Below are 24,251 nucleotides of genomic sequence, written 5' to 3'. Positions count from 1 at the left end.
CAAAGGCTAAGGCTACCTTCTGGGTCAAATGACCAAGGCCAACATAGTACTCACCCTTCCAGAGCGCAGCAAATCATTGACACTCTTGTGGCACTGAGTGCTTGTGTGCCGCACATCGTCATGGGCGCTTACAGCGTCACCAACCTCCTCCCACGCCTGACTGGTGACATGGAGGGCCCTCCTCCTCCCATCACCCGGATACAATATATCCCGACGGCTGGACACCTCTTGGAGGAGGACAGCAAGGCATGCATCGGAGAAGCGAGGGGCACACAGGCCTCTCCTGTAGCCTGCCCCCCTCCTCCTGCTCCTGCTCCTGTCCTGTGACAGGTGCCTCTCTCTCTCTCTCTCTCCCCGAGTGGCCATGGTGCACTGCCTCAAGCAGGCTGCCTGGCCACTCTTTACGCAGGCTGCCAGTTCCCCATTGGAACCAGCAGTCTGAGCACGCCCACCCCTATGACTATTTTCCCGCTCTCCGTGGAAGTCGCTAACCCGCTGGGCGGACCTTAATTGGCGCAGCCCGTTTCGGCGGTGGCGATCGGCTGCCCGCCCGCCGCCAAGTTGGTTGGGCCTGCCCGCCCATCAAGGGCAAAATTCTGGCCAATGTGTCCGAATGCCTTTGCTAACTAAATGAATCCCTGGGCTGCTTAACCATTGCAATTTTCAACAGTGAGAGATTTTTCCTGCAAATTATCTTCATGTCATGTTGCACAAATGTTAGTATACAAAAGATGATCAGGTTTGTATGAAATACCTGTGTCTGCTATTTTAATTAATTCATTAATATGTAAAAAATTGGTTCATATCACTGTTAAAATAAAATAATGGAAAAGGAATTCTGCCTACACTAACCATTTATACCCTTATACTCACTGAGGGTAATTTCAAGATTCATTTCTTGAAAAATATGTTAATGCCATAAAATATGCATGATGCAATGGTCTGGCTAAATGCAACGTTCAATTAATTATCACAGAATCTTAAGGAGAGATCATATTGATGGAACTGATTTTGTCTCATTTTTTAAATGAACATGGATTGTAGGATCTCAAGTTCTTTAAAAGGTGACTTTTGGCATGTCGATTATTTATATGAAGAAGAGGACTCTGAAACATTATGCAGAAACTACAAATCAATTACTTTAACTTTGTAAGTTTCCTTTTCATACACCAGGCTTTGGTCCTTAGAATGACTATTAGCTTCTTCTTTTCTTCGACTTCTTCCAAAACCTTGGCAAGTTCACCCTCTGACAAAGAATCTTCGCTGTCTGATGAATTTGATGATGAGCTGCAGCAAAATAAAGGGAAAATAAAAGGTGTACCAGTTATAATCAACTCACATCCTGGATGCAGCTCAGGCTAATTATTGGGGTAGATTTTCATCTTTACTGCCTGAGTGTTAAGTATCACCCAGTGGACTGCAGAAAGGAAACACAAACTCTGACTGGGAGGATTGCATGTTTCTTACAGCATCTGCCAAGTTATCTTTCCATTCATTTCAACAAGTCAGAGCTTAGAAACCACTGCTGACACATACTCATAAAATAACTGAAGGTTTAATTAAATGGGTGTACAAATTTGACATAATATTAGCCGCAAAGAACATACACAGGTTTTATATACGTTATAAATAATATTACACAAAGTTTTATTTAAGGATAAATTAAATATTTCATCATTGCTTAGGCTACGATGCATGTTATTGTTAACACAGAGAATCATCCAGCTTTCTAGCTTCAGGCCGACAGGTTAATTTCACCACTCATTAGTTTTCCACAAAACGAAAAATTATATGGTTAAGTCGGACAACAAAATGCAATGCTAAAGAAATCTGTGAAAAACAGAATACTATTTAAATTACTGCTGTAATGCTAGTAGCAGCCCAGAATATAAACAAAGCAGCATTAATGCCTCAGGAAACCCCTAGAAGTACTTTTCCTTCTACGTTGCTGTGGGGTAACAACAGCTAGTGGCAAATAGAAATCGGTGCTGCCAAACTTGCTGAATGCTGAGGTCAACCATTTTTCTCACTGCAGGCACGCTAGACTCCCAGCCCATTTATATAAGACAGTAGGATAGAATTGCTTTCCTGGCTGCACCAACCTGGGAAAAGGTCAGTGCATAGAAAATAAAAGTCACATTGTGTCAGCCTTGGCTCAGTGGTAACACTCTCACTTTTGAGTCAGAAGGTTGTGGGCTTAAGCCCCATCCCAGAAATTTGAACACATCATCTTGGTTGACACGTCAGTGGATGAGCTATACTGTCAGCAGAAGGGCTGTCTATCATGAGACATTGAACTGAGGTCTTAACTCACCTCTCAGATGGATGTAAAAGTTCCCATGGCCCTATTTGAAGAATAGCAGGGGTGTTCTTCTGAAATCCTGGCCAATTTTATTCCTCAGCCAATATAACTAAAAAATGGCCATGTATATCAATGCTGTCAGTGAGAGTTTGTTATGTGAAAATTGATTGCTGTGTTTTCCTACATAAGCAACAGTGAAATACACTTCATAATTTCTTCATTAGATGTGAAGTGCTTTGGGATGTCTGGAGGTCATAAAGGTGCTATATAAATGCAAGTATTTTCCATTCCTCTGAAACACAGAGCAGCCTACAGTTGCACAATTTAAATAAGATTTTTCACCAAGATGTTGCACCAAACAATTGTGCTCCAGTGGTCAATCATGATTCAAAAGTGCTTTATTGTCCAGTTCAAGTAAACAATTTGTGTTGCAAACAAATAAGTCTCTTTCATTGGTTAAAGATTTGCTGCATATGTTGGATTTCTGAAATAAAAATAGAAAATCATGGAAGCTCACAGTATTTCTGTCAACATTTGAATAGAGAAAATTATTTAATACTCTGGGTCAAGGTTTCTAATCAGATTCCAAAATGTTAATGGAAAGTTGCATCTAAAACAGTAGTTACTGACAAACCTTGAGTGTATTTCCAACATTTTCTATTTTTATTTGGTGTACTTGAACATTGTAACCCTATCACAATGAATAAAAATCACCCTCCGACAACAAAGGGTGCTTCTCCCTAAAAATACACATCTTTGGGACCATATTAACACGTGCACAGGAAGCAACAGAATCAGAGGATCTATTTTTTCCTGACTCCTTATAACTATGATTGAGTACTTAATGCAAAGTACAAAATGTGACAGCTAGTTCTGCTCCTCCCTTCTTATTTTCCTCATTCCCTTATTCAAAGATAGAATATACCACCTTTCTAATTTTATTCTCTTCTGATTAAATGCTCAGTCATGTTCCATACATTGTGTGATGGAGTAGCAAAGAAAGTTGCAATGCCCTTCTGTAAGTATACAAAGAACAAAACTATATCCTGTGGCCTAACAAATATATTATAGGCAGTTAGTGTTTACCTCTCTGTCAAGTGATTCTCTTGCATTAACTTGGGCTGTAACTTCCGACTAACGTTGGCAAGTGCTGCCCCGCAGGAATTAGAAGACATAAATGCACATTTACCTGGTTGTGAAAACTATGCTGACCCTTCTGTTTACTGAAGCTGCTTGGGGCCTGCATTGAAAGACTCCTCGCAAGCCCCAAGCGAAGTGCAGCTCCGGTGGATTCAAGGAGGCCATGCCCCCATTATTACGGCACTTGCTGCCATAAAGCAGGTAAGTTTAAAGGGCCAGGGAAATTGACAGGCCAGGAAGAAGGTAAATCTCAAAGGTAAGTGGGTAGGATTTGGGAGGAATGGGGTGTGGGGGGCCGTTTCCAGGGTGGGGAGTCAGAAGTACCTGGGAAGTGGGGTGTCTGGAGAGGTTGGGGGGAGTCGGAGGCCTGGTGGGAAGGTGGGGCGGTCTCAGATCCAGGGGAGGGTGGGGTGGGGTTGAGGACAGGGGAGGGAGTGGGGGGTGGGGGGTCGGAGCTCTAGAGGGGCTGGGGGTGTGGGCTGGAGACCCAGGAGTGGATTGGGTGTGGGAGGCAGTGTCTGAGGTCCAGGGAGGGGTCGGGGGGGGTGACCAAGGTCAGGGGCAGAGGTCAGTCGGAGGTCCGGGGGGGACGGTTGGAGGGGGTGGGGAGTGACGGAGGTCAGGGGGGGTTGGGGGGTTTCAGAGTTCATGAGGGTGGGGGGTGTCGGAAGTCAGGATTGGGGTTGAGGGTTGGGCGGTTCAGGGGCTGGGCGAGTTCCTTGGAGTGGAGGATGTCGTGGGTGTTGGGGGAGTCCCGTGGAGTCAGAGTGGATCTTTACAAAGAACACCCAGAAGTTAGAAGAGGTTTTAATTCTTCCAAACATTTCTGGGTAACCATTGGTATAATGCTGGCAGGACCATCCGAAGTTTGTGATTTCAGTCACATTTTCAGATGGTTCTCAGTGCAGCGCAATTGTCCAGAGGAAGTGTGCACTTCTGGGCTATTGCCATGCAAACTCTTACCTGGGGACTTCCCAGAGGCATTCCCTAGCGCATCTTTGGGGTACCCCCCCAAATCCAACACTGGGGGGGCTCAAATGTTATGGCCCAAGGGGGAGGCAATGGCATAGTGGTATTGTCGCTGGACTAGTAATCCAGAGACCCAGGGTAATGCTCTGGGGACGGGTTCAAATCCCATCACAACAGATGGTGGAATTTGAATTCAATAAAAATCTGGAATTAAAAATCTAATGATGACCATGGAACCATTGTCGATTGTTGTACAAACCCATCTGGTTCACTAATGTCCTTTAGGGAAGGAAATCTGCCATCCTTACCTGGTCTGGCCTCCATGTGACTCCAGAACACAGCAATGTTATTGACTCTTAAATGTCCTCTGAAATGGCCTAGCAAGCCACTCAGTTGTATCAAACCTCGACAAAGTCTCAAAAAAGGAATGAAGCTGGATGGACCACCCGGTATTGACCGAAGCACCAGAAACAGCAATCTCAGCCCAGCCAAACCTGCAAAGTCCTCCTAACTAAAATCTGGGGACTTGTGCCAAAATTGGGAGAACTGTCTCACAGACTAATTAAGCAACAGCCTGACACAGTCATCCTCATGGAATCATATCTTACAGATAATGTCTCAGACTCCACCATCACCATCCCTAGGTGTGTCCTGCCCCATGAAAAGGACAGGCCCAGCAGAGGTGGCAGTGCACAGTGGTATACAGTCAGGAGGGAGTTGCCCTGGGTGTCCTCAATATCGACTTAGGACCCCATGAAGTTTCATGGCATCAGGTCAAACATGGGCAAGGAAACCTCTTGCTGGTTACCGTGTTCTGCCTCCTTCAGATGATGGATCAGTGCTCCTTTATGTTGAACACTACTTGAAGGAAGTACTGAGGGTGGCAAGGGTGCAGAATATACTCTGGGTGGGGGACGTCAATATCCATCACCAAGAGTAATTTGGTATCAGCACTACTGACCGAGCTGGCCGAGTCCTAAAGGACATAGCTGCTAGACTGGGTCTGCGGCAGGTGGTGAGGGAACCAACAAGAGGGAAGAACATACTTGACCTCATCCTCACCAACCTGTCTCAGATGCATCTGTCCATGAGAGTATCGGTACAAGTAACCACCCTACAGTCCTTGTGGAGACAGAGTCCCGTCTTCACCTTAAGGATACCATCCATCATGTTGTGTGGCACTACCACCATGCTAAATGCTATAGACTTTGAACAGATCTTGCAACTCAAAACTGGGCATCCATGAGGCGCTGTGGGCCATCAGCAGCAGCAGAATTGTACTCAAACACTCATGGCCTGGTATATCCCCCGGTCTACCATTACTATCAAGCCAGGGGATCAACCCTGGTTCAATGAAGAGGGCAGGAGGGCACACAAGGAACAGCCCCAGGCATACCTAAAAGTGATGTGTTAACCTGGTGAAGCTATAACACAGGACTACGTGCATGCCAAACAACATAAGCAGCAAGTGATAAACAGAAATAAGCAATCCCACAACCAACAGATCAGATATAAGCTCTCAGTCTTGCCACATTCAGTCGCGAATGGTGGATGATCCATCTTGGCCTCCTCCAGAGGTCCACAGCATTACAGGTGCCAGCCTTCAACCAATTTGATTCAATCCACATGATATCAAGAAACAGCAAAGGCACTGGATACTGCAAAGTCTATGGGCCCTGACAATATTCCGGCAATAGTACTGAAGACTTGTGCTCCAGAACTTGCTGCTCCTCTAGCCAAGCTGTTTCAGTACAGCTACAACACTGGCATTTACCTAGCTATGTGGAAAATTGCCCAGTTATGCCCTGTACAAAAAAAGCAGGACAAACCCAACCCGGCCAATTACCGCCCCATCGTCTACTCTCCATCATCAGTAAATTAATGTAGGTGGTTATCAACAGTGCTATCAAGAGGCACTTGCTTAGCAATAACCTGCTCACTGATGCCCAGTTTGGGCTCTGCCAGGGCCACTCAGCTCCTGACCTCATTACAGCCTTAGTTCAAACATGGACAAAAGAGCTGAACTCCAGAGGTGAAGTGAGAGTGACTGTCCTTGACATCAAACAAGCATTTGACTGAGTGTGACATCAAGGACCCCTATCAAAGCTGGAGCCAATGGGAATAAGGGAGAAAATTCTCCACTGGTTGGAGTCATACCTAGCACAAAGGAAGATGGTTGTGGTTGTTGGAGGTCAGTCATCTCAGCTCCAGGGCATCATTGCAGGAGTTCCTCAGGGTAGTGTCCTTGGCCCAACCATCTTCAGCTGCTTCATCAATGACCTGCCTTCCATCATAAGTGGGGATGTTCACTAATGATTGCACAATGCTTAGCACCATTCATGACTTCTCAGATACTGAAGCAGTTCATGTCCAAATGCAGCAAGACCTGGACAATATCCAGGTTTGGTCTGACAAGTGACCAGTAACATTCACTCCACATAAGTGTTAGGCAATGACCATCTCCAACAAGAGAGAATCCAACCATCGCCCCTTGAATTTCAAAGGAATTACTATCACTGAATTGCCCCACTGTCAACATACTGGGGGCTGCCATTGACCAGAAACTGAACTGGGCTAGTCTTATAAAATACTGTGGCTACAAGAGTAGGTCAGAGGCTAGGGATCCTGTGACCAGTAACTCACCTCCTGACTCCCCAAAGCCTGTCCAGGAGTCAGGAGTCTGATGGAATACTCCCCACTTGCCCGGATGAGTACAGCTCCCATAACACTAAAGAAGCTTGACACTGTCCAGGACAAAGCAGCCTGCTTGATTGGCACCACATCCACAAACATTCACTCCCTCCATCACTGACGCACAGTAGCAGCAGTACATACTGCTTACACGATGCACGGCAGGAATTCATCAAGGCTCCTTAGACAGCACCTTCCAAATCCACAGCTATTACCATCTAGAAGGACAAGGGCAGCAGATGCATGGGAACACCACCACTTAGATGTTCCCCTCCGAGTCACTTACCATCCTGACTTGGAAATATTTCGCCGTTCCTTCACTGTCACTGGGTCAAAATGCTGGGACTCCCTCCCTAACAACTCTGTGGGTGTACCTACACCACATGGACTGCAGCAGTTCAAGAAGGCAGCTCGCCACCAGCTTCTCAAGGGCAACTAGGGATGGGCAATAAATGCTGGCCCAGCCAAAGAAGCCCACATTCCGTGAATGAATAAAAAAATTCTACTGTAATATCTGCACAATAAAGAGCAGCCAAATACCTGGAGGATTTTCCTTTCTTCTGCTTGTCCTTCCCATTGCCTTTACCACCCTTCTTGTTGTTTGCTTGTTTCTCCTTTTTATTATCTTCATCCTTCTGTTTTTTGTTTTTATTGTTTCTATTACTTCTATTATTATTGTCACGCACTGTGTTCTTTATCCTTTTCTTATTTTGTCCTTCTAGTTCACTGTCATCATCACTTTCCTCTACTTCACGATTCTTTTTCTTTCTTGTCCTTGAATTTTTAGCTGTTTCTTTGTTTTCTTCTTCACTTTCATCATCTTCATTATTTTTGTTGCTCTTTCTTATCCCATCCTGAACCCGAGGTCTCCTTCTATTATTTCTTTGTTTGAGTTTAGCATCTTCTTCCGAACTATCCTCTTCATCCTCAGATACTTTAGATGGTTTTCTAGTATTTTGTTGCTTTCTATTCTTCACTGGTTGTTGCATGTCTTCTTCTTTGTCTGCATTGACAGAAAAATTACATTAGAACCAGAACATTTTAAAACTCGTCTAATGACTGAAATGGCAGAGTAGCTGAGCAAATCAGACCAGAAGGTTTCAAGTTTGATTCGTGTCTGAGCTACAGTAACAGATTTCAGTCAAGATGACAATTTGGTTGCTATAATTGTCCTCAATTCCCTGGGGGTAAAGAGCGGAAAACCAACCAGTGTTCCCTCTCTTCTGATTGCAATCCAGCTTTACCCGCTAGAATTTGTGACCATGTAGATGTCAAGTGAGGACAAGATTAGGCTTCACTGTCATCTGGTTCGTAGTGGAACAACTCAGTATCTAGGCTTATTGATGACGTAAAGCTCCTTGGACAATGTGCTCAATCACTTACAGAACCAAACCCCAGTGTGAGTCAATATTTACAGGAGAGAGGGAGATCACAAAGGGGAAAATAATTGGCCAAAAAAATCAAAAGATACAGTTATTATGATCAAAATAAAAGCAAAATACTGCAGATGCTGGAAATCTGAAACAAAAACAGAAAATGCTGGAAAAACTCAGCAGCTCTAGCAGTATCAAAGCAGCTCTGAAAAAGAGTCATATGGACTCAAAACGTTAACTCTGTTTCTCTCTCCACAGATGCAGCTAGACCTGCTGAGTTTTTCCAGCACTTTCTGTTTTTGTTTCAGTTATTATGATCATTCAGCATGTTTGTTGTAGAATACCGGTTGCACCTCAATGTTAAAGAATACAAAAAATCATAATACAGCAGATTTTACTGTAGCTATAATATAAATGAAAATTCAAAATCTCATTTTATGATTCATATCCAAAGTATAGCTCAAGTAAACATGATAGATTTGAATAAAGATCTTTTAGCTCTTTTATTTGGGGTTAATAATTTCGGATATCTTTGGACTGTAATGTGCAAAGGATTTTAGGCAATATTTTTATCTGAATTACCACAAGACATAATGGCCCAGAACTTCTGCTCTCCAGCGGTCGTACCCAGAGGTACCTCGAAAGATACTCAGGAGTACCCTCCGGAGGTCCCCACACACTGACTACACAGAAATTGCCCACAACGTTTCAATTTCCATTGGGTAATTACCCTGCGTCTGGAACCCTCCAAAACTCTGATTTAAAGTCGGAAGGCAGAATATTACGTGCGGACGCAAGCCCAACACGCCCGAGTGTAAAATGACGTGCAATGATATCGAGTGAACAGTTGGCAGGCGGGCAAAAAGGCCAAGCGGCCTTTACATTTTTTAGGAAACCTCATCCATGGGTGGGATGAGGTTCCCTAAAACAAATAAACATCAAATAAAAATTTTATTTTTGAATTAAAAACATGTCCCAGCTCATGTGACAGACTCACATGAAGGGACATGTTTTATGACAATTTTATTTCCTTTATTTTTTTTTAAACAATGCTTCATCTCCCTGAGGCAGCTCGGTGACTCAGGGAGATTGAAGCACTCTTTCTTGTGCATGTGCAAAGATTGCACTTGGCCTGCTCACCCTCCTCCCCCAACCCGCGCAGCTGCCACTTGCGTTCCGCGCTGTGGTGGGGGGAGCCTTAACTGGCCACCACAATAGCCCCCGCCCACCCCCGCTGAGCGCCCCTGCCAAGGGCAAAATCCTGCCTGTAGGCTTCAGATGGTTCCAACTTACTTAGCAGAATAAATAACCAGGAAATGTTAGAAGGATTAAATTTAGTTCTAACTCCTGGGTAACTATCATACTGAAACCGCCTCCCTGCCACCCCCAGTGAACCCCACAGGACCACCTAACTTCTCTGCAACCCCCAACTGCCCTCCCAACACCCCCAACCTCCCCTCCATGCCCCAATTACTCTCCCTACCCTCAACTACCCACCCAATCATCCGTCTACACCCATCCCCCCTCCAACAACCCCCAACCAACCCCCCAGTTCACCCTACCCCTCACTCACTTACTTTACACTCTTACCTTCTATCCTAGTTTGTCAAAGTGGTTGGGACATTTAAACTTACTGGAATGTGGAAGCCAGTACTGTAAAAAGGGGGCATGGCTTGGCTTTGCCTGAAGCTCCTGCACCATGAGGAAAGGACTTCAGGATTAGCTGCGACGTACATTTCTCAGCAGGCCCGGGTCAGAAGTCTAGGTGAGAATCGTGGAGCTCCAGTATAAGGTAAGAAAATAGGAAGTGGAAATCTGATGGTGATTACCATTCCAAGGACGATTTGGCACATATTATTCCAATGCAATGTAACAAAGAATTAATTAAAATTTTTACAACATCTTTCACATCTTTAGAGCATTGTGAAGCACTTCAAAGCTAATAAAGTACTTTTGAAATGTAGTCATTATTGCAATGTAGAGAAGTGTACACTGAATTAGTGTATAAGTTAAATAGCCAGATCATTTGTTTTAGTGATGTTGGTTGAAGGACAAATATTGAATAGGGTGCGGGTAAAACTCCCCTTCTCCATCAAATAATCTTATAGGATGGAAGATTTGACTGTAAGGAAAGGTTTAACAGACTGGCTATGAGTTCAGAGAAATGTTTGTTACGTGGAAACCAGATGGGTCTGATATTACATCCATACTTGTTATTTTCAGTGATATTGCTGAATTGAATAGAACATTTGAATTGAATAGAACTGTTAATCGCAGAAAACTTGTTGAAATAAGTGGAGGTGGATTGAAACCAGACAGATACTCACAGCAGGGTAGAAAGAAGTCCTATATTGCTAAGTCAGTGGAAGACAGCTTGAGAATGTGCTAACCAACCACAGCCGATCAGCACCCAACTAACAATCGCCATCCTGAGGAAGATTGTGCAGGAGCTCTTTCACAAACTGCATTCTATATGTAAACTCCTGAAAAAGTCTCATTCAGGAGCACTCAAGAAAGAAGACAGAAGATACGCACTGACATGGAGCGCACAAAGACACTCGGTGAACCAAGCAAGAAAATCTTGGTCAAAGATCCCTCCTAAGTGACCTACAGTCATCTCAGTTTGACCACCTGAAGGGCAATTTAATTGAAACTTTTGTTTAGAATTTTCGATAAAGGTGTTGGATTTAACCTGAAATTCTCGGCCTCCAAACTTAAGGAAGAGGTAAAATTACCTACATAACCAAAGAGTGATGTCTCCTCCAAAAAAGCACCTCCAACAATGCAGCAGCCTCTCACTAAAACACTGAAGTGTCAGCCTAGAATATGCACTGAAGTCTCTGGACTGCTATTTGAAACCACAACCTTCTGACTGAGAGGCAAAAAGCACTAACATTGAGCCAAGGCCCATATCTTATTACTTAAGGCTAATGGGATTCACTGTTTCAATGTTTGAGCAAAGATATCTTTTAGAATGCTATTGTTAGGTATAATTATTTTACGAGATTAGTTTTTAGAAGGCCTATTGTTGATAAACCAATGACAATTTTTAAAAGAAGTAATCATGTTTGGCTTACCATCATCATCATCATCTTCTGTCTCAGTCACTTCATCAGCATCTATCTCAATTCCAACTGCAAATGACATTTTGATGTTACTGAGAGGCTTTTTTTTGATGTGTTGCTTTGATCATTATGCAAAACCATAAAGTGACTTGAATTTTGCTTTATTATTAACAAATTTCCATTGTTTTGCATCCATATAGAGAGCAAAGTAAGTCCTAACTAAATTTTTACAAACATGAATCCAGAAATTGTGTTTCTTTGTGACACCAATGCACTCACAAGCACAGAGAGAATGGAAATTCTGGAAGTTCATTCCTGCGCCAGTTCTGCTATAGGACCACGGGTGGAATTTTACGGCCGATCCCGCTGGCAGAATTTTCCGGACCCGCTGAAGTTAATGGACTTTTGAATGGCTCGCTGCATGTTACAGTCTCACCCCTGCTGCAACATAAAATTCCGCCCCATGTTTTGCATTGGATCTGCTTTGGGAATGCAAGACGTTTATGGTTCTCCGTAGCATGAGTTTCATTGAATATAAACTGTGAGGGGGAGGTGAGGTTGGAGAGGAGGACCAGCAGGGGATAAGGTGGGTGGATGTCCTTACTTTCCCAGAAATCGTGCTACTTTGTGGCATTTGCACAGTGCCTTTCTGATATACCAAAATAAGGTGCAGCAGAGTGACCTATTGGTGCCACAGCCCCAAGGAGCTCTTAAAGATGAAGTCATTATCCCCATATACAACTTTAATTACCTCCTTTCTTGGTCGTTATTCAGCCAGATATTTTTTAATTTGTGAGGTTCTTGAAATTTTTGTGTACTTCCTCTTACTATGACGCACAGAAACCATTTATTTTGGAACTTGACTTTTGCACCTCAAAACATCCAGCCATCTTGCCTGTTCAATTGCCTTAACAATTCCACTAGCTTGTCTCAAGATTGAAGATGGAGAGGAAATAGGCCACTAGCAGCAACGGGAGGGGTCACTATAAGTCAGGACAAGAGGCATGGCTCAGGAACTTATCACCATCCCAGCTGCCAGCCCAAGTGTATTGTAGCACCCATATGCTATAAATGGCACTATACAAATACAGGAGAAGTCCCCTCAGCATGTTGGCAGCACAAAATTCATTGCCAGGAGAAAACATATAATACTTTGCAATACCTGTGGCAAATATTAATGTTTACAACTCTTTTCACAAAGTAGAATACTAAAAGAAGTTAATGTATCAATTAGCTGCACTTCATTGGCTTCTAACCCTGGAACTTGTTTGCATATTATGCAAAATGCAGCTGTGTCCTATGTTGTTGCTTCTACCAAGGTGGGAAGCTGACTGCCTCTATGTTAAACACAGAAAATGGTTGCATGTGTCACACCAGAAAGCCAAATGTTTCCAGTTTTAATGACCTGGATTTTGCATTCAGCAGCATTGTGCTCACCATTAACCTTGAAGGAAGCTGCTTACAAAAACCTAGCAATCTCTGTGATGTGGATTTCCCCTTTCCCAACATCCGTTTGAATGTAGGTATTCCCAAGAGCCCAGCAACAGCGGCGTCATCAAGCAGGGTAAGCAGTCAATCACATTGAAGTAAGAAAAATGTACTGAATTTTTCACTTACAATTGAAATTTTACAGAGCAAATTAAAAGATTAGAACACATACATGGGATTAAAACAGAGGTTGAAATATCATAAACAAATGTTAAAAAAAATATATTTTAGAAATGTGAATTTTTTGCTAATAATGGAACGATTTAAAAATTCCACAAATATAAAATTTGTTTATCAGGATCAGTGACACTGTTCAGCAGTAATTATGAATTTAGCATGTCATTGAAAATCCAGTTACACGTCATTCACCAAACTGTAACTTTTTCAAAGGTTTTACAGTCAGGCTAATAGCATAAAAGAGCAAGTTTTTGTCTGGTCAGGAAATTCTACTTAATTGCAGTTTGAGGAAAATTCAAAACACACTCTATGAAGAAGCATAAAAGCACTGACAGCATCTTCTTGATTTCCATGTTTAACTCTGCATGTGTGGACTTTATAAGCCGCTGTCCATTTCAGAGAAAAGAGAAAAAGGATTTGCATTTATACAGTGCTTTTCACATCTTAAAATGCTTTACAGCCAATAAAGTACTTTTTGAAGTGTAGCTACTGTTGTAATTCGAGAAATGTGGCAGCCAATTGTGCGCACAGCAAACTCCTAGAAACAGCAATCACATAATGACCAGATGAATAATAATGGTGAATGCTCGCAGATAATGTCATTACTGTCTCAAAATCCAAGCCTTTGAGTTTAGCTCTAATTTTGGAATTCATCTTTCATGTGTTATTCTGAGGTCTAATCAGGTTTACCTTTAAATTTAAAGATTTACACATCATAAATTACGGTAATAATGAACAACAATGACTTAAATTTATACAGCGCACATACCATAGTAAATTGCCTCAAGGAGATTCATAAGAATCATTATCAACAAAAACTGTCGACATTTTTGACACTAAGTAACAGAAGATATCAGGACAGATGACTAAAATATGATCAAAGAGATAGATTTTAAGAAGGACTTTAAAAGATGAGCAAGTGGTAGAGAGGTGGAAAGGTTTAGGGAGGGAACTCCAGAGCTTAGGACCAAGACAAGAGAAAGCATGGCTGCCAGTGGTGAAGTGATTAAAATCAGGGATGCGCAAGAGGCCAGAACTGGAGAAATGCAGTGATCTCAAAGGCTTGTACAGCTGGAGGCGATTACAGAGATAGAGAAGGTTCAAGCCATGCAGGAATTTGAAAACAAGGATAAGGATTTTAAAATTGCTAGCTGGGGAACCAGTGATGGTCAGCAAACACAGGTGTCATGGGTGAATGAGACCTGGAGCGGGTCAAGATACGAGCAGCAGAGTTTTGGATGAGCACAAATAAGGTGGAAGATGGGAGAACATTGGAATGGTCAAGTTGAGAGCTAACAAAATGGATGACGGTTTCAGCAGCAGATAAGCTGAGGCAGAGTCAGAGTTGAGTGATGCTACAGAGGTGGAAGGAGACAGTCCTGGTGATGGTTGGATATGTGGTTGGAAATTCAGCACCAAGGTTGTGAATGGCCATGCTCAGCTTCAGACAGCTACCAGGGTTGAAAATTATAGGCAGGGAAGAGCCAAGAACAGCGGCAACAGTCACCCAACATTTAGTTTTTGTTTTCACAATGGCCTCACTACTCCTATTGTTACTATCACTGAAAAGGCAATCTCTTATCATTTCCTTATTTCATTGTCTACCCTTATTTCCATTCCACTTTCCAAGCCCACTTCTAAGAAGGTCTGACGAAATATATTTAAGAAGGACCTTCAAGAGCGGGGCACCACGAGGGCTAAAGTGAAAGGACCGGGGACGGTGATGGAGTTTTGTTGCCCATTGTCCTGCACGGGACTGGACGAACTGAGTCTAAGGAAGTCTTTCTGCATCTGGCCCTGAAAAAAAACTTGCCCTCAAGTCACTTGCTACACTGCACTTTCAAATTCCCAACTATCTGACCTTTGGCCTACAATTCATCATGACATTTCTGCAACTTCAAAATCACACCCTTTCCACCACATTAAATGTTCTTGTTCCCATTGGAACTATTACTCTCCCTCATCCTAATTGATCCCCCTGGTTTATCCTTCACCTCCACTTCCTTATGTCTACAGGACAGAGATTTGAACAGCTTTAGCAAACAATTGATTCATCCATTGCCAGAACCATTTAAAGCATTATCAGGTTGTGCTCTCCATCACTAAAACTAGTCATTATTTAAACATTAGGAATGGAATGATGATCCCTGCCTTCTTAAACCACCCTGTCCTGCCTCTTCCACCCTCACCTTCGACAATATGTGTGAGGCAGTTTTGTCACCAAAGATCAAGAACATCTGTTCTACTGCCTCTGCCATTTCCCTCCCTTCCCCAGCCCTTCAGGCCAAAATTTCCTAAATGTTCACCACTGCCCTAGCCCCGAACTCACATCTTTTGCTTTTAATTTGACCATTGCTAAATCACAACATCTAATCATGAAAAACAAAAGGTACAAATGTCAGGAGAAATAAATATTCTTGGGCACAGCCCATGGCCAGAGATACAGAAAATACTATGAGAAAACAATTTTATAAGTTAAATAATCAATATTGCTCAGGTTAAAAAAAGAGCTGCAACATTGTGTAATAAAATAATTTATTATTACTTAATTATGTAGTTAGTAATAATTATAGAAGATATTCATCCTTTGTGAACATACATGACTGAAACTACTCACAATTATGAAATGCTTTTTATATTAGAAAATGCAAACCTTGGTCACCTGGAATCATAGAATGATGGCATCATAGAATCACAGAAGGCCATTCAGCCCATTGTGAATATTATAATTCTTTGGGAAAGCTCTCCAATTAATCCTACTCCCCTAAACTTTCCAATGTTGTGTATTTTTTCCCCTTCCAAGTATCTATTCAATTCCCTTTCAAAAGTTACTAAGGAATATGACTCCACTATCCTTTCAGGTAGTGCATTCCATGAAATTAACAACTCACCATAGAAAAAAATTTCATCATGCCTTCTCTCATTTTTTTGCCAATCACCTTAAATCTATGTCTTCTGTTTACCAAGTCTTCTGCCACAGGAAGCAGTTTCTCCTTATGTATTCCATCAAAATCATTCATGTTTCTGAACATCTCTATTCAGCCTCCTTTCAAATTTATCTGCTCTAAGAAGAATAACCCCAGCTTCTCTAGCCTTTCCACATAAATGAAGTCCCTCAACCCTGCTAACATTCTAATCAATCTCTTCTGAGCCCTATTGAAGGCATTGACATCCTTCCTAAAGTATGGTGCTCAGAATTGAACATAATTTTCCATAAAGACCTACTGAAGTAGAAGGCAATGGCAAACCACTGCAGTACCTTGCCAAGCATAACCATTGACCAACACAGAAGCCCATGGTTGCCAATATCCTTTCAGGCAAGGCACCTGGAGAGAGAGGCCTATTGAATGTTTTACAGAGGTTTAGCATAATTCACATGCTTTTCTACTCTTGGCTAAATTTTGTCAGAACTGCAGCAGTCCCCTCTGCTGGGACTGACAGTGGGATCCAACCCCCCTGTTGCCACATGACAGTATCTGGGGGCGTCTTTTTGCCTGCAGCGGGAAACTGACAGGCTGCTATGAGGGCCAATGTCTAATTGAGGATGGCAGCCCACTCCTCCACCTCAGAGCTGCCGGCCCAATCAGAGGACCAGCAGCTCAGTGGCTGGTGATCAAAGTTAATTTTCATTGGGCAGACAATGAGGGCATTGGGGGGCGGGGGGGGGAGGAGTCTCATTTTGCAGCATTGACACAGTTTCCATTGCCTGTGGGGGGTGGTGGTGGTTGGAAAGGTGGAGGGTGGGGGCGTCCTCCAGTGGGGGATGGGCAATTAATTGCATTCATTGTCAGGTGGGCAACTACGCCACAGAGGTTCCCAGCATTGGTAATATGCCATGGCAGCAGGAAGAAGCCTTTGCCCACCATATTACCAGCACTTCCACCTCTCAGACAATCACCATAGGGCCAGAAAAATTTAGCCCTACCTCTCTATTAATAAAGCCAAGTATCCCATACATTTTATGCACCTTCTCAACTTGTCCTGTCACCTTCAGGTACTACCGCAGCTCTCTACATTCTTGCACCCCTCTTTAAAATTGGATCACTTAGTTTCCTACTGCCTGTTCACACCAAAATACATCACTTCACAGTCTCATGCCCGCCTGCTCTACTTCTCATTGTTTACTACATTCCCGAGTTTCCTGCTATCTGCAAATGTTGCAAAAAAAACACAATCCAGTCTGAGAAACACCACTACTCTGCTTTCTGTTCCTTATTTTGTATCCACACTGCCACGGACCCTTTAAACCCATTGGTTTAAATTTTGCGAATAAATCATCCTTCATTAGAATGGCCGGTCATTAGAATGACAGGTTAAGCCGTTGTTGTTAATTGAGGGACCACCTTCTCAGTTTAAAATAATGAGAACGAATAACCACATACAGAGGTTAACTTGTTCAGGAAGTCCATAATGCTGTCCAAAAGAAGAATTAACTTTAACAACTGGCGCAACGCCCGATTGCTCACCAGACTCTGGTGGAGGAGACAAGTACTTTATCAACACATAAAATACTCACCCCTTTCCAAATCTTTATGGTTTTTGTTCTTGGCCTTATTCGGGTTTACCATGGTCACCTCGTTTCACTAGCTTCTCAATAAAAGAAATGTTTCTCCTGGTTTGTACTCATATGATCTCTCCAGGCGTCTTGTGTGAAGACCGCTACACAAAGAGCAGGTGGTGCTAGGGTGGATCTGACGCCAATATCTCCGGCTTCGCTGGACTCCCGGCTCTACTGCCGCGCTCGTTGACAAACTGGATCGTATGTGACCCCGGCAACACGCAAGAGGGGATGAGCGACAAGTCGAGCAGATTCTTCCTCTACTCGGCACACACGCTATCTGCCGTTCAACATCTGAGTTAGATTAAGCATCGCCTATTGCTGAGCATTCAAGTGTTTTGCTGGATAACGTTTCTTACGTAATGGATTACCCGTTTTTTTTCTTTTAAACAGGAAACCATAGTTTTCGGGGCTGCAGGGATATTAGTGAAGTAGCAAGAGAGCCAGTAGTTTTAGGGGTTCACGACATGAGCTTGGAAAAGAAGCATTGAGGACATGAGGAGAAAGATTCGCCTGCAGCCAGAGGTTGAGGTCTGGAATGCACTGCCTGAGTGTGATGGAGGCAGATTCAATCATAGAATTCAAGAGTGGATTGGATTAGTATCTGGAAAGGAAGATATGCAGAGTCAGGGGGATAAAGCAGAGGACTGGGATAAGGTGGGGGTGATGGTCCACTAAGTGCATTGCTCATTTGGAGAGCCAGTGTGACACAACGGGCCAAATGGATTCCCTCTGTGACTTCATAAACTGAATTGACAACAGCACTGTGACATTCACAGTTAGGGACAGTGCTATTTTAATTGTCTGCTCCCGAGGCAATGCCCATCACAGTGAACAAAAGACAGCCCCTTCAATCATATACCAATCCTTTTCTTCAATGTACCATGTGAATCATGGGCTCAGTAATGAACCCGAATTCTGAACTGAACGGAATCCCCCACAGAAATGGGCAATATGGATGCAAGCAGATTTGTTCAGTGGGGGCTGGGGACACAAGACTAGAAATAAAGGTACAACATCAACCAGCCTCAGGCCAATTTAGAAAATTGGAAGTAAAAACAGGAAATGCTGCAAGTAGGTCTGGCAACTTCTGTGGAGAATTCTGATGAAAGGTCACAGACCTAAAACATTAACTGCGATTCTCTCTCCAGCGATGATGCCTGGCCTGCTGTGTATTTCCAGAATTTTCTGTCTTTATTTCAGGATTGCACCATCTGCTGCATTTTGATTTGTGTTAGAAATTGGGATGCTTTATTCTAACAGAGCTTAGAAGACATTTTTCCTCTTACTCTTGCTCTCTGTGCCTCTCACAGACATTATTTGCCATCTTTGTATTTGAGTTTGTCATCAACTGTCCTTCTTACTCTCGGCTTCACACTACACTCTCCTTGTCTTTGTCTCCTCTTTGTATGTTTACTGCTCTATATCTTACATACAGTTGTCTAGCCAATGTTGCATTGGAACAGAGCAGAAAGCTAGACCGAAAGGCTGAAACAGGGAGGGAATGGGGCCTAAAGACTGTGTCTGGCTCCATTATTAATATTAATTGCTAAAGGATCTCCTGTGACATTGCTCAGTAAGGCAGTTATCTCTTACAGTTTAATTTCCTTGTTCTGAAATCCTCTCATATCACTTTACATTCTTATCGCTTGCTAATCACTCAAGCAGTCCATGTCCAAATGCAGCAAGCTCTGGATGATATCCAAGTTTGAGCTGACAAGTGGCAAGTAACATTCAAGCCACACAAGTGCCAGGCAATTTCCAGCAAGAGAGAATTTAATCATTGCCCCTTGACTTTCAATGATCTCCAGCAAGAGAGAATTTTATCATTGCCCCTTGATGTTCAATGGCATTACCATTCCTAAATCCACAATTATCAACATCCTGGGGTTACCATTGACCAGAAACTGAACTGGACCAGCTATTAAATATTGTGGCTACAAGAGCAGGTCTGAGGCTAGGAATCCTGTGGCGAGTAACTCACCTCCTGACTCCCCAAAGCCTGTCCACCATCTACAAGGCACAAGTCAGGGAATACTACCCAGTTACCTGGATGAGTGCAGCTCCAACAACACTCAAGAAGCTTGACACCATCCAAGACAAAGTAGTCCACTTGATTGGCACTGAATCCACCAACATTCACTCCTCTACCACTGGCGTGCAGCAGCAGCAGTGTGTATCATCTACAAGATGTAGATCAGGAACTCACCAAGACTCTTAAGACAGCATTTTCCAAACCCACAACCACTACCATCTAGAAGGACAAGGGCAGCAGACACATGGGAACACCACCACCTAGAAGTTCCCCTCCAAGCCACTCACCATCCTGACTTGGAAATATATCACCGTTCTTACACTTTCACTTGGTCAAAATCCTGGAACTCCCTCCCTAACAGCACTGTGGGTGTACCTACACCACATGGACTGCAGCTGTTCAAGAAGGCAGCTCACCACCACCTTCTCAAGGGCAACTAGGGATGGGCAATGAAGTTTGGCTTAGCCAGCGACGCCCATGTCCCATGAATGAATAAAAGAATCATAATGCATTGCAATGTCCTTTACTGTCAGTTCCTTGTCAATTGTCCTCGTAATAACACAGATATCTTGTGAACCATTTTGTCTTTTATGGTTTACACAGCCACCACCAGCATCTGACTGCCAGTTGCGTTATCTTGTTGCAGTCTGCATATTCTCCACTGTGACATCAAGACAAATGTTAAGTCCTGAATACTACCTGCTAAGCATTCTTTGTGGAAACCCTGCAACACTTATGTTTCTTACCCTTTAGTTTTATCCATGTGATGTTTCAGTCCCTTCAGCATGCACCTGCTGATTTCTGCCTTGATTGGGCGATTTGAGTTTCAGTGATCATTCAGCCTTTCATCATTGTGTTCTTCTGCCGTGCCAGAGCAGAAATTTGAAAAGTAACTGTAACTGCAACAAGGCTTGAAGAATGGCAAGTTGTGGGTGGCAGAGCCTACGCGTGTGTTAGGAACTAGAAATAGTTTACGTAAGATATATTTGTATGTGTGGGTGTTAGGCATGAATTTTAATTTGTATATCTGTATTTTGTGAGTTAAAAAAATGAAACCTGAGCTTTGGTTTCACTTTAAAAGATGCCTGCATTTTTAATGAGTTTTATGACCCTTGAAGTGGAGAGCTGCATTATTAAGGGGGACGGGTAGTAGTTTAGGGAAGTTAAAATAAAGCAGAAAAAAGCTGTGCTGTTCCCTAGCAACAGGGGTCCAGAGAAGGAAGCCCCACACACATAGACAGACAGAGAAACCAAAAGCAGTTTGAGTTCAGTTCGTCAGTGTGCGCTAAAGTTGAAAGGAGTTGCCAACAGAAGCAGTCCCAAACTAAAGTTGAAACCAGCTGCCAGGAGAAGCTGGACAGGAAGGAGCTACAGGAAACAGATTTCCCCAAAGAACAAAAGAAGAGGGGTCCTGACAAGACCTTCTAGTCAAAGGGAATGAACAGGGATCTGGAAAAGATCCTGTTAAGTGAAGTTAAGAGTGAAGAGCAGAGAAAGGCTCCAAGCTTAAAAGGAGAAGCTGCAGGATGCATTTTTAAAGCAATATAGGCTTGCGATAAGCCAGAAGATCCAAGGAGACAGCTGAAGGTCTGTAACTGTTTACTATGGGCATATGAAGCAATGATGTTCTGTTGGCATGGCTGAGTCAGTGAGAAAAAGTGCATGGAAAGACGCTTGAAAGCACTTGAAATTCCAGGGGAGCTCGAAACCCTGGCAATGGACCTTGTAGAAGGCATCGGAGAGAAAGCATCAGTTTGGGAGAAGATTCCATAGCGAGTTCTTCGAGAGTGGAAACTGGAAACCCTTGTGAAAGATGGAGCTCAGTAAGACCATTTGGCTCATGGTGTGCCAGTGTCTGGGGGAAGCTGAAGAGAGATCTATAGCATCTGTTTGGGGTGGCATCTGTCACTTGGTTTCAGAGTGTGGGTTGTCTGACCACAGGTTGCCTATCAGTTTATATAGATTGTATACTTACTGTGATCATAAGAGTATATGATGGCTCTTGTAACCTGTGTTATCCTTACAAATCTGTCTATGTCTGTAAAGGTATGGTTGTGGGTGAAGGAGTATTGTAATATAGTTCATCTTTTCTTGTTTAATAAATGTATTATACTTCAATTAAAAGTTCATCAACTGACTCCTGTGACTCTGTTCAGTAGACATTCTCCACATATCTAAACAAAAAATAAAAGTTAGGATCTCACAAGCTGGGTTCCACCCTAGCTTGTCCAGTAGTAACATCAATTGGGATCATAACACTGGGATCGGCTTGGGAACTGGGCCTGGGAACAGTGTCAGGCCGAGCAGGATTCAATACAGTGGGGCAGAATTTTCTTTTAAATTGGTGCTTAGAAGCAGGATGAAAAGAATGGGATTGTCAAATGGATTAGTTGGATTGATATAACAGCAACACACTTTCTACTGAATGATGCAAAAGAATGTACTGCCAGCATGGGCTGAGGAGCAGAACTGGGTAACAGGTTGGGCATCAGGGCAGAGCATGTAGAGGTGGCACAGAGCAGGATTGAGATGGAATTGTACAGTGGAAGATGCCAGGAATGTGGCATTAGTGGGTAGAATCTTAACCCCTTTAAAAATAATTGATGGGGTGAAACCATTTCAGGGTACTAACCATGGCCTTGCTGGCAATGAACCTGTCAGCACAATCTTTCAGGAGGTGGCCTATTAATTTTCCACCTCCAGATCTGCAGTGAAATTAAGGATGGCAAGCAGGATCCTGAGGCTGCAGGCCCAATCAGAGGCCTTTCCTTTGTGTAGTGCCCTCTAAAGAGGTTTGAATTTTAAAAAAGATTCTAGCCAGGACTGCAGGCCGTCACTGTGGAGGGGAAACCCCCCTCACAAGATGGCTGGCTGTCACCGCTGTTGCCCACTGATCAATGCCACTCTAGTGGAAGGCATAAGAACAGAAGGCTTCACGGGACACCTCCCCCGACCCCACCACCCCGGACCAGGCCAGCCACCAGAAAGCCACCTCCAGGCACCAACTGGACTTGTCCTTCAATACGGAGCCTACCCGCTACTGGGAAGGTCCTGGCATGTCCCCCGTCAACCGAAAAATAGTTAATTATTCAAATTGGCTACCCACAGCTGCCAGGCAGGTAGCCTCTGTTGCTGATGATCCATTTCTAGGAAGATTGCCCAGAGACCTGAAAGCACCTGACCAATGACCCAAAGCCAGGTTACTGAATATCCCCCATGTTCTGCCTTCAAACCCTCCCAGGGCATCATTAGTTGCACCCATGTGACCATCAAAGTACCCAGTGACTGCCTACTCAGATTTATCAATAGGAAGGGCTTCCATTTCCTCAACGTCTAACTGGTCTGCAGCCACAACAAGAGCTTCCTCCATGTGTCCCTTGAAAACATAGCTATTGACTCCTCTTTGGGAGCCCCAGATAGAGGCACCAATGCCACCTGCTCAATAGGACAGCTTTCCCTCCAACACCCTCCTGCAAGGGAGTCAATCATTGTGGTGGTCTACTGCACTCTCTATAACTTGTTCCACAAGAGAGGAACCTTGAGGTCATTGAGGACCTGGAAGGGGACAGCTCATCGGGGAAGAGGAGGTGAGAGAGGAAGCGGAAGTGGAGGTGGAGGGAGATGACACTGAACAGAGAGGTGCCCTTGCTGCACCATGAGGTGGTGTCCTCCTGCTACCTACCAGGAAGAGCACCTCCCTCATGGCCTCCAGCATCAGATCCAGGTCAGCATCCATGAACCAAAAGGTAAATTTAGCTTGGCTTCCAGCCCTCTGCTCTCCTGCGATACCTCGCTTCCTTCTGATACTGGAGGAGACTTTGGCAGAATCATCAGATTTCTCCCTTAGAACAAAAAGCAGCCTCAGCGATGGTTGCTGTGGGGAGTCCAAATGAGTCCCACACTTCTTCTGACCCATTTCCATTTCCACCCCAACCAGCTCCAAGTGGACAGGAAACCCATCTCCACACCAAATAAGAGCTTATTAACATGAAAATGTTGATTTAATCAGTTTCCCACCAGAGGCAGGTTTTTTGTCCCAATAAGGATCCCAGCTCCTGTTTCCTGCCTCTGGTGAAAATTCAGCGCAGCATCTCTATAACAGTGCCATACCAAAGTATGAGATTATATGCTTAAGTCGCTAGGTGTGTTGAACCCACTACCATCTGACTCTGAGGCAAGTGTGCTACCACAGAGTCAAACCTGCCAATTATGACTTGTAACAAACATAAAAACTTACATAACCTTACAAAATAAAAGCAATTCTCACCTGAAATCTTTACGACCAAGAAGGATAACAGTAGCAGTGTCATGTGAACTTGTTCCACAAGTCACATACCATCCTGAATTGGATATGTATTGCCATTCACTCATTGTCACTGGGCAAATATTCTTGAATTCCATAGTTAACAATGTTGTTGCTGCAAGGACAGCAGAAGAGCCCACTTCTCAGAGC

The 24,251-nt window shown here is 43.5% G+C and overlaps 1 protein-coding gene across 1 annotated transcript in view; it reads right to left on the bottom strand.

Annotated features, from left to right (window-relative positions):
- Positions 1-23,720, bottom strand: part of tmc2b (transmembrane channel-like 2b) — a 141,533-nt gene extending 117,813 nt beyond the window's left edge. The window contains exons 1-4 of the mRNA XM_041185266.1: positions 23,481-23,720; positions 11,553-11,658; positions 7,643-8,105; positions 1,141-1,287 (exon numbers count right to left, since the gene is read on the bottom strand). Of these exons, the coding sequence (XP_041041200.1) occupies positions 1,141-1,287; positions 7,643-8,105; positions 11,553-11,658; positions 23,481-23,720 (956 nt within the window). The remainder of the gene's footprint in view (positions 1-1,140; positions 1,288-7,642; positions 8,106-11,552; positions 11,659-23,480) is intronic.
- Between the last annotated feature and the right edge of the window lie 531 nt (positions 23,721-24,251).

Source organism: Carcharodon carcharias, chromosome 4 (genome assembly GCF_017639515.1).
Source record: "Carcharodon carcharias isolate sCarCar2 chromosome 4, sCarCar2.pri, whole genome shotgun sequence".
Taxonomy (NCBI): Eukaryota; Metazoa; Chordata; class Chondrichthyes; order Lamniformes; family Lamnidae; genus Carcharodon; species Carcharodon carcharias.
Note: the sequence above shows the minus strand (reverse complement) of the source record. Positions and strands in the feature narration are given on the sequence as shown.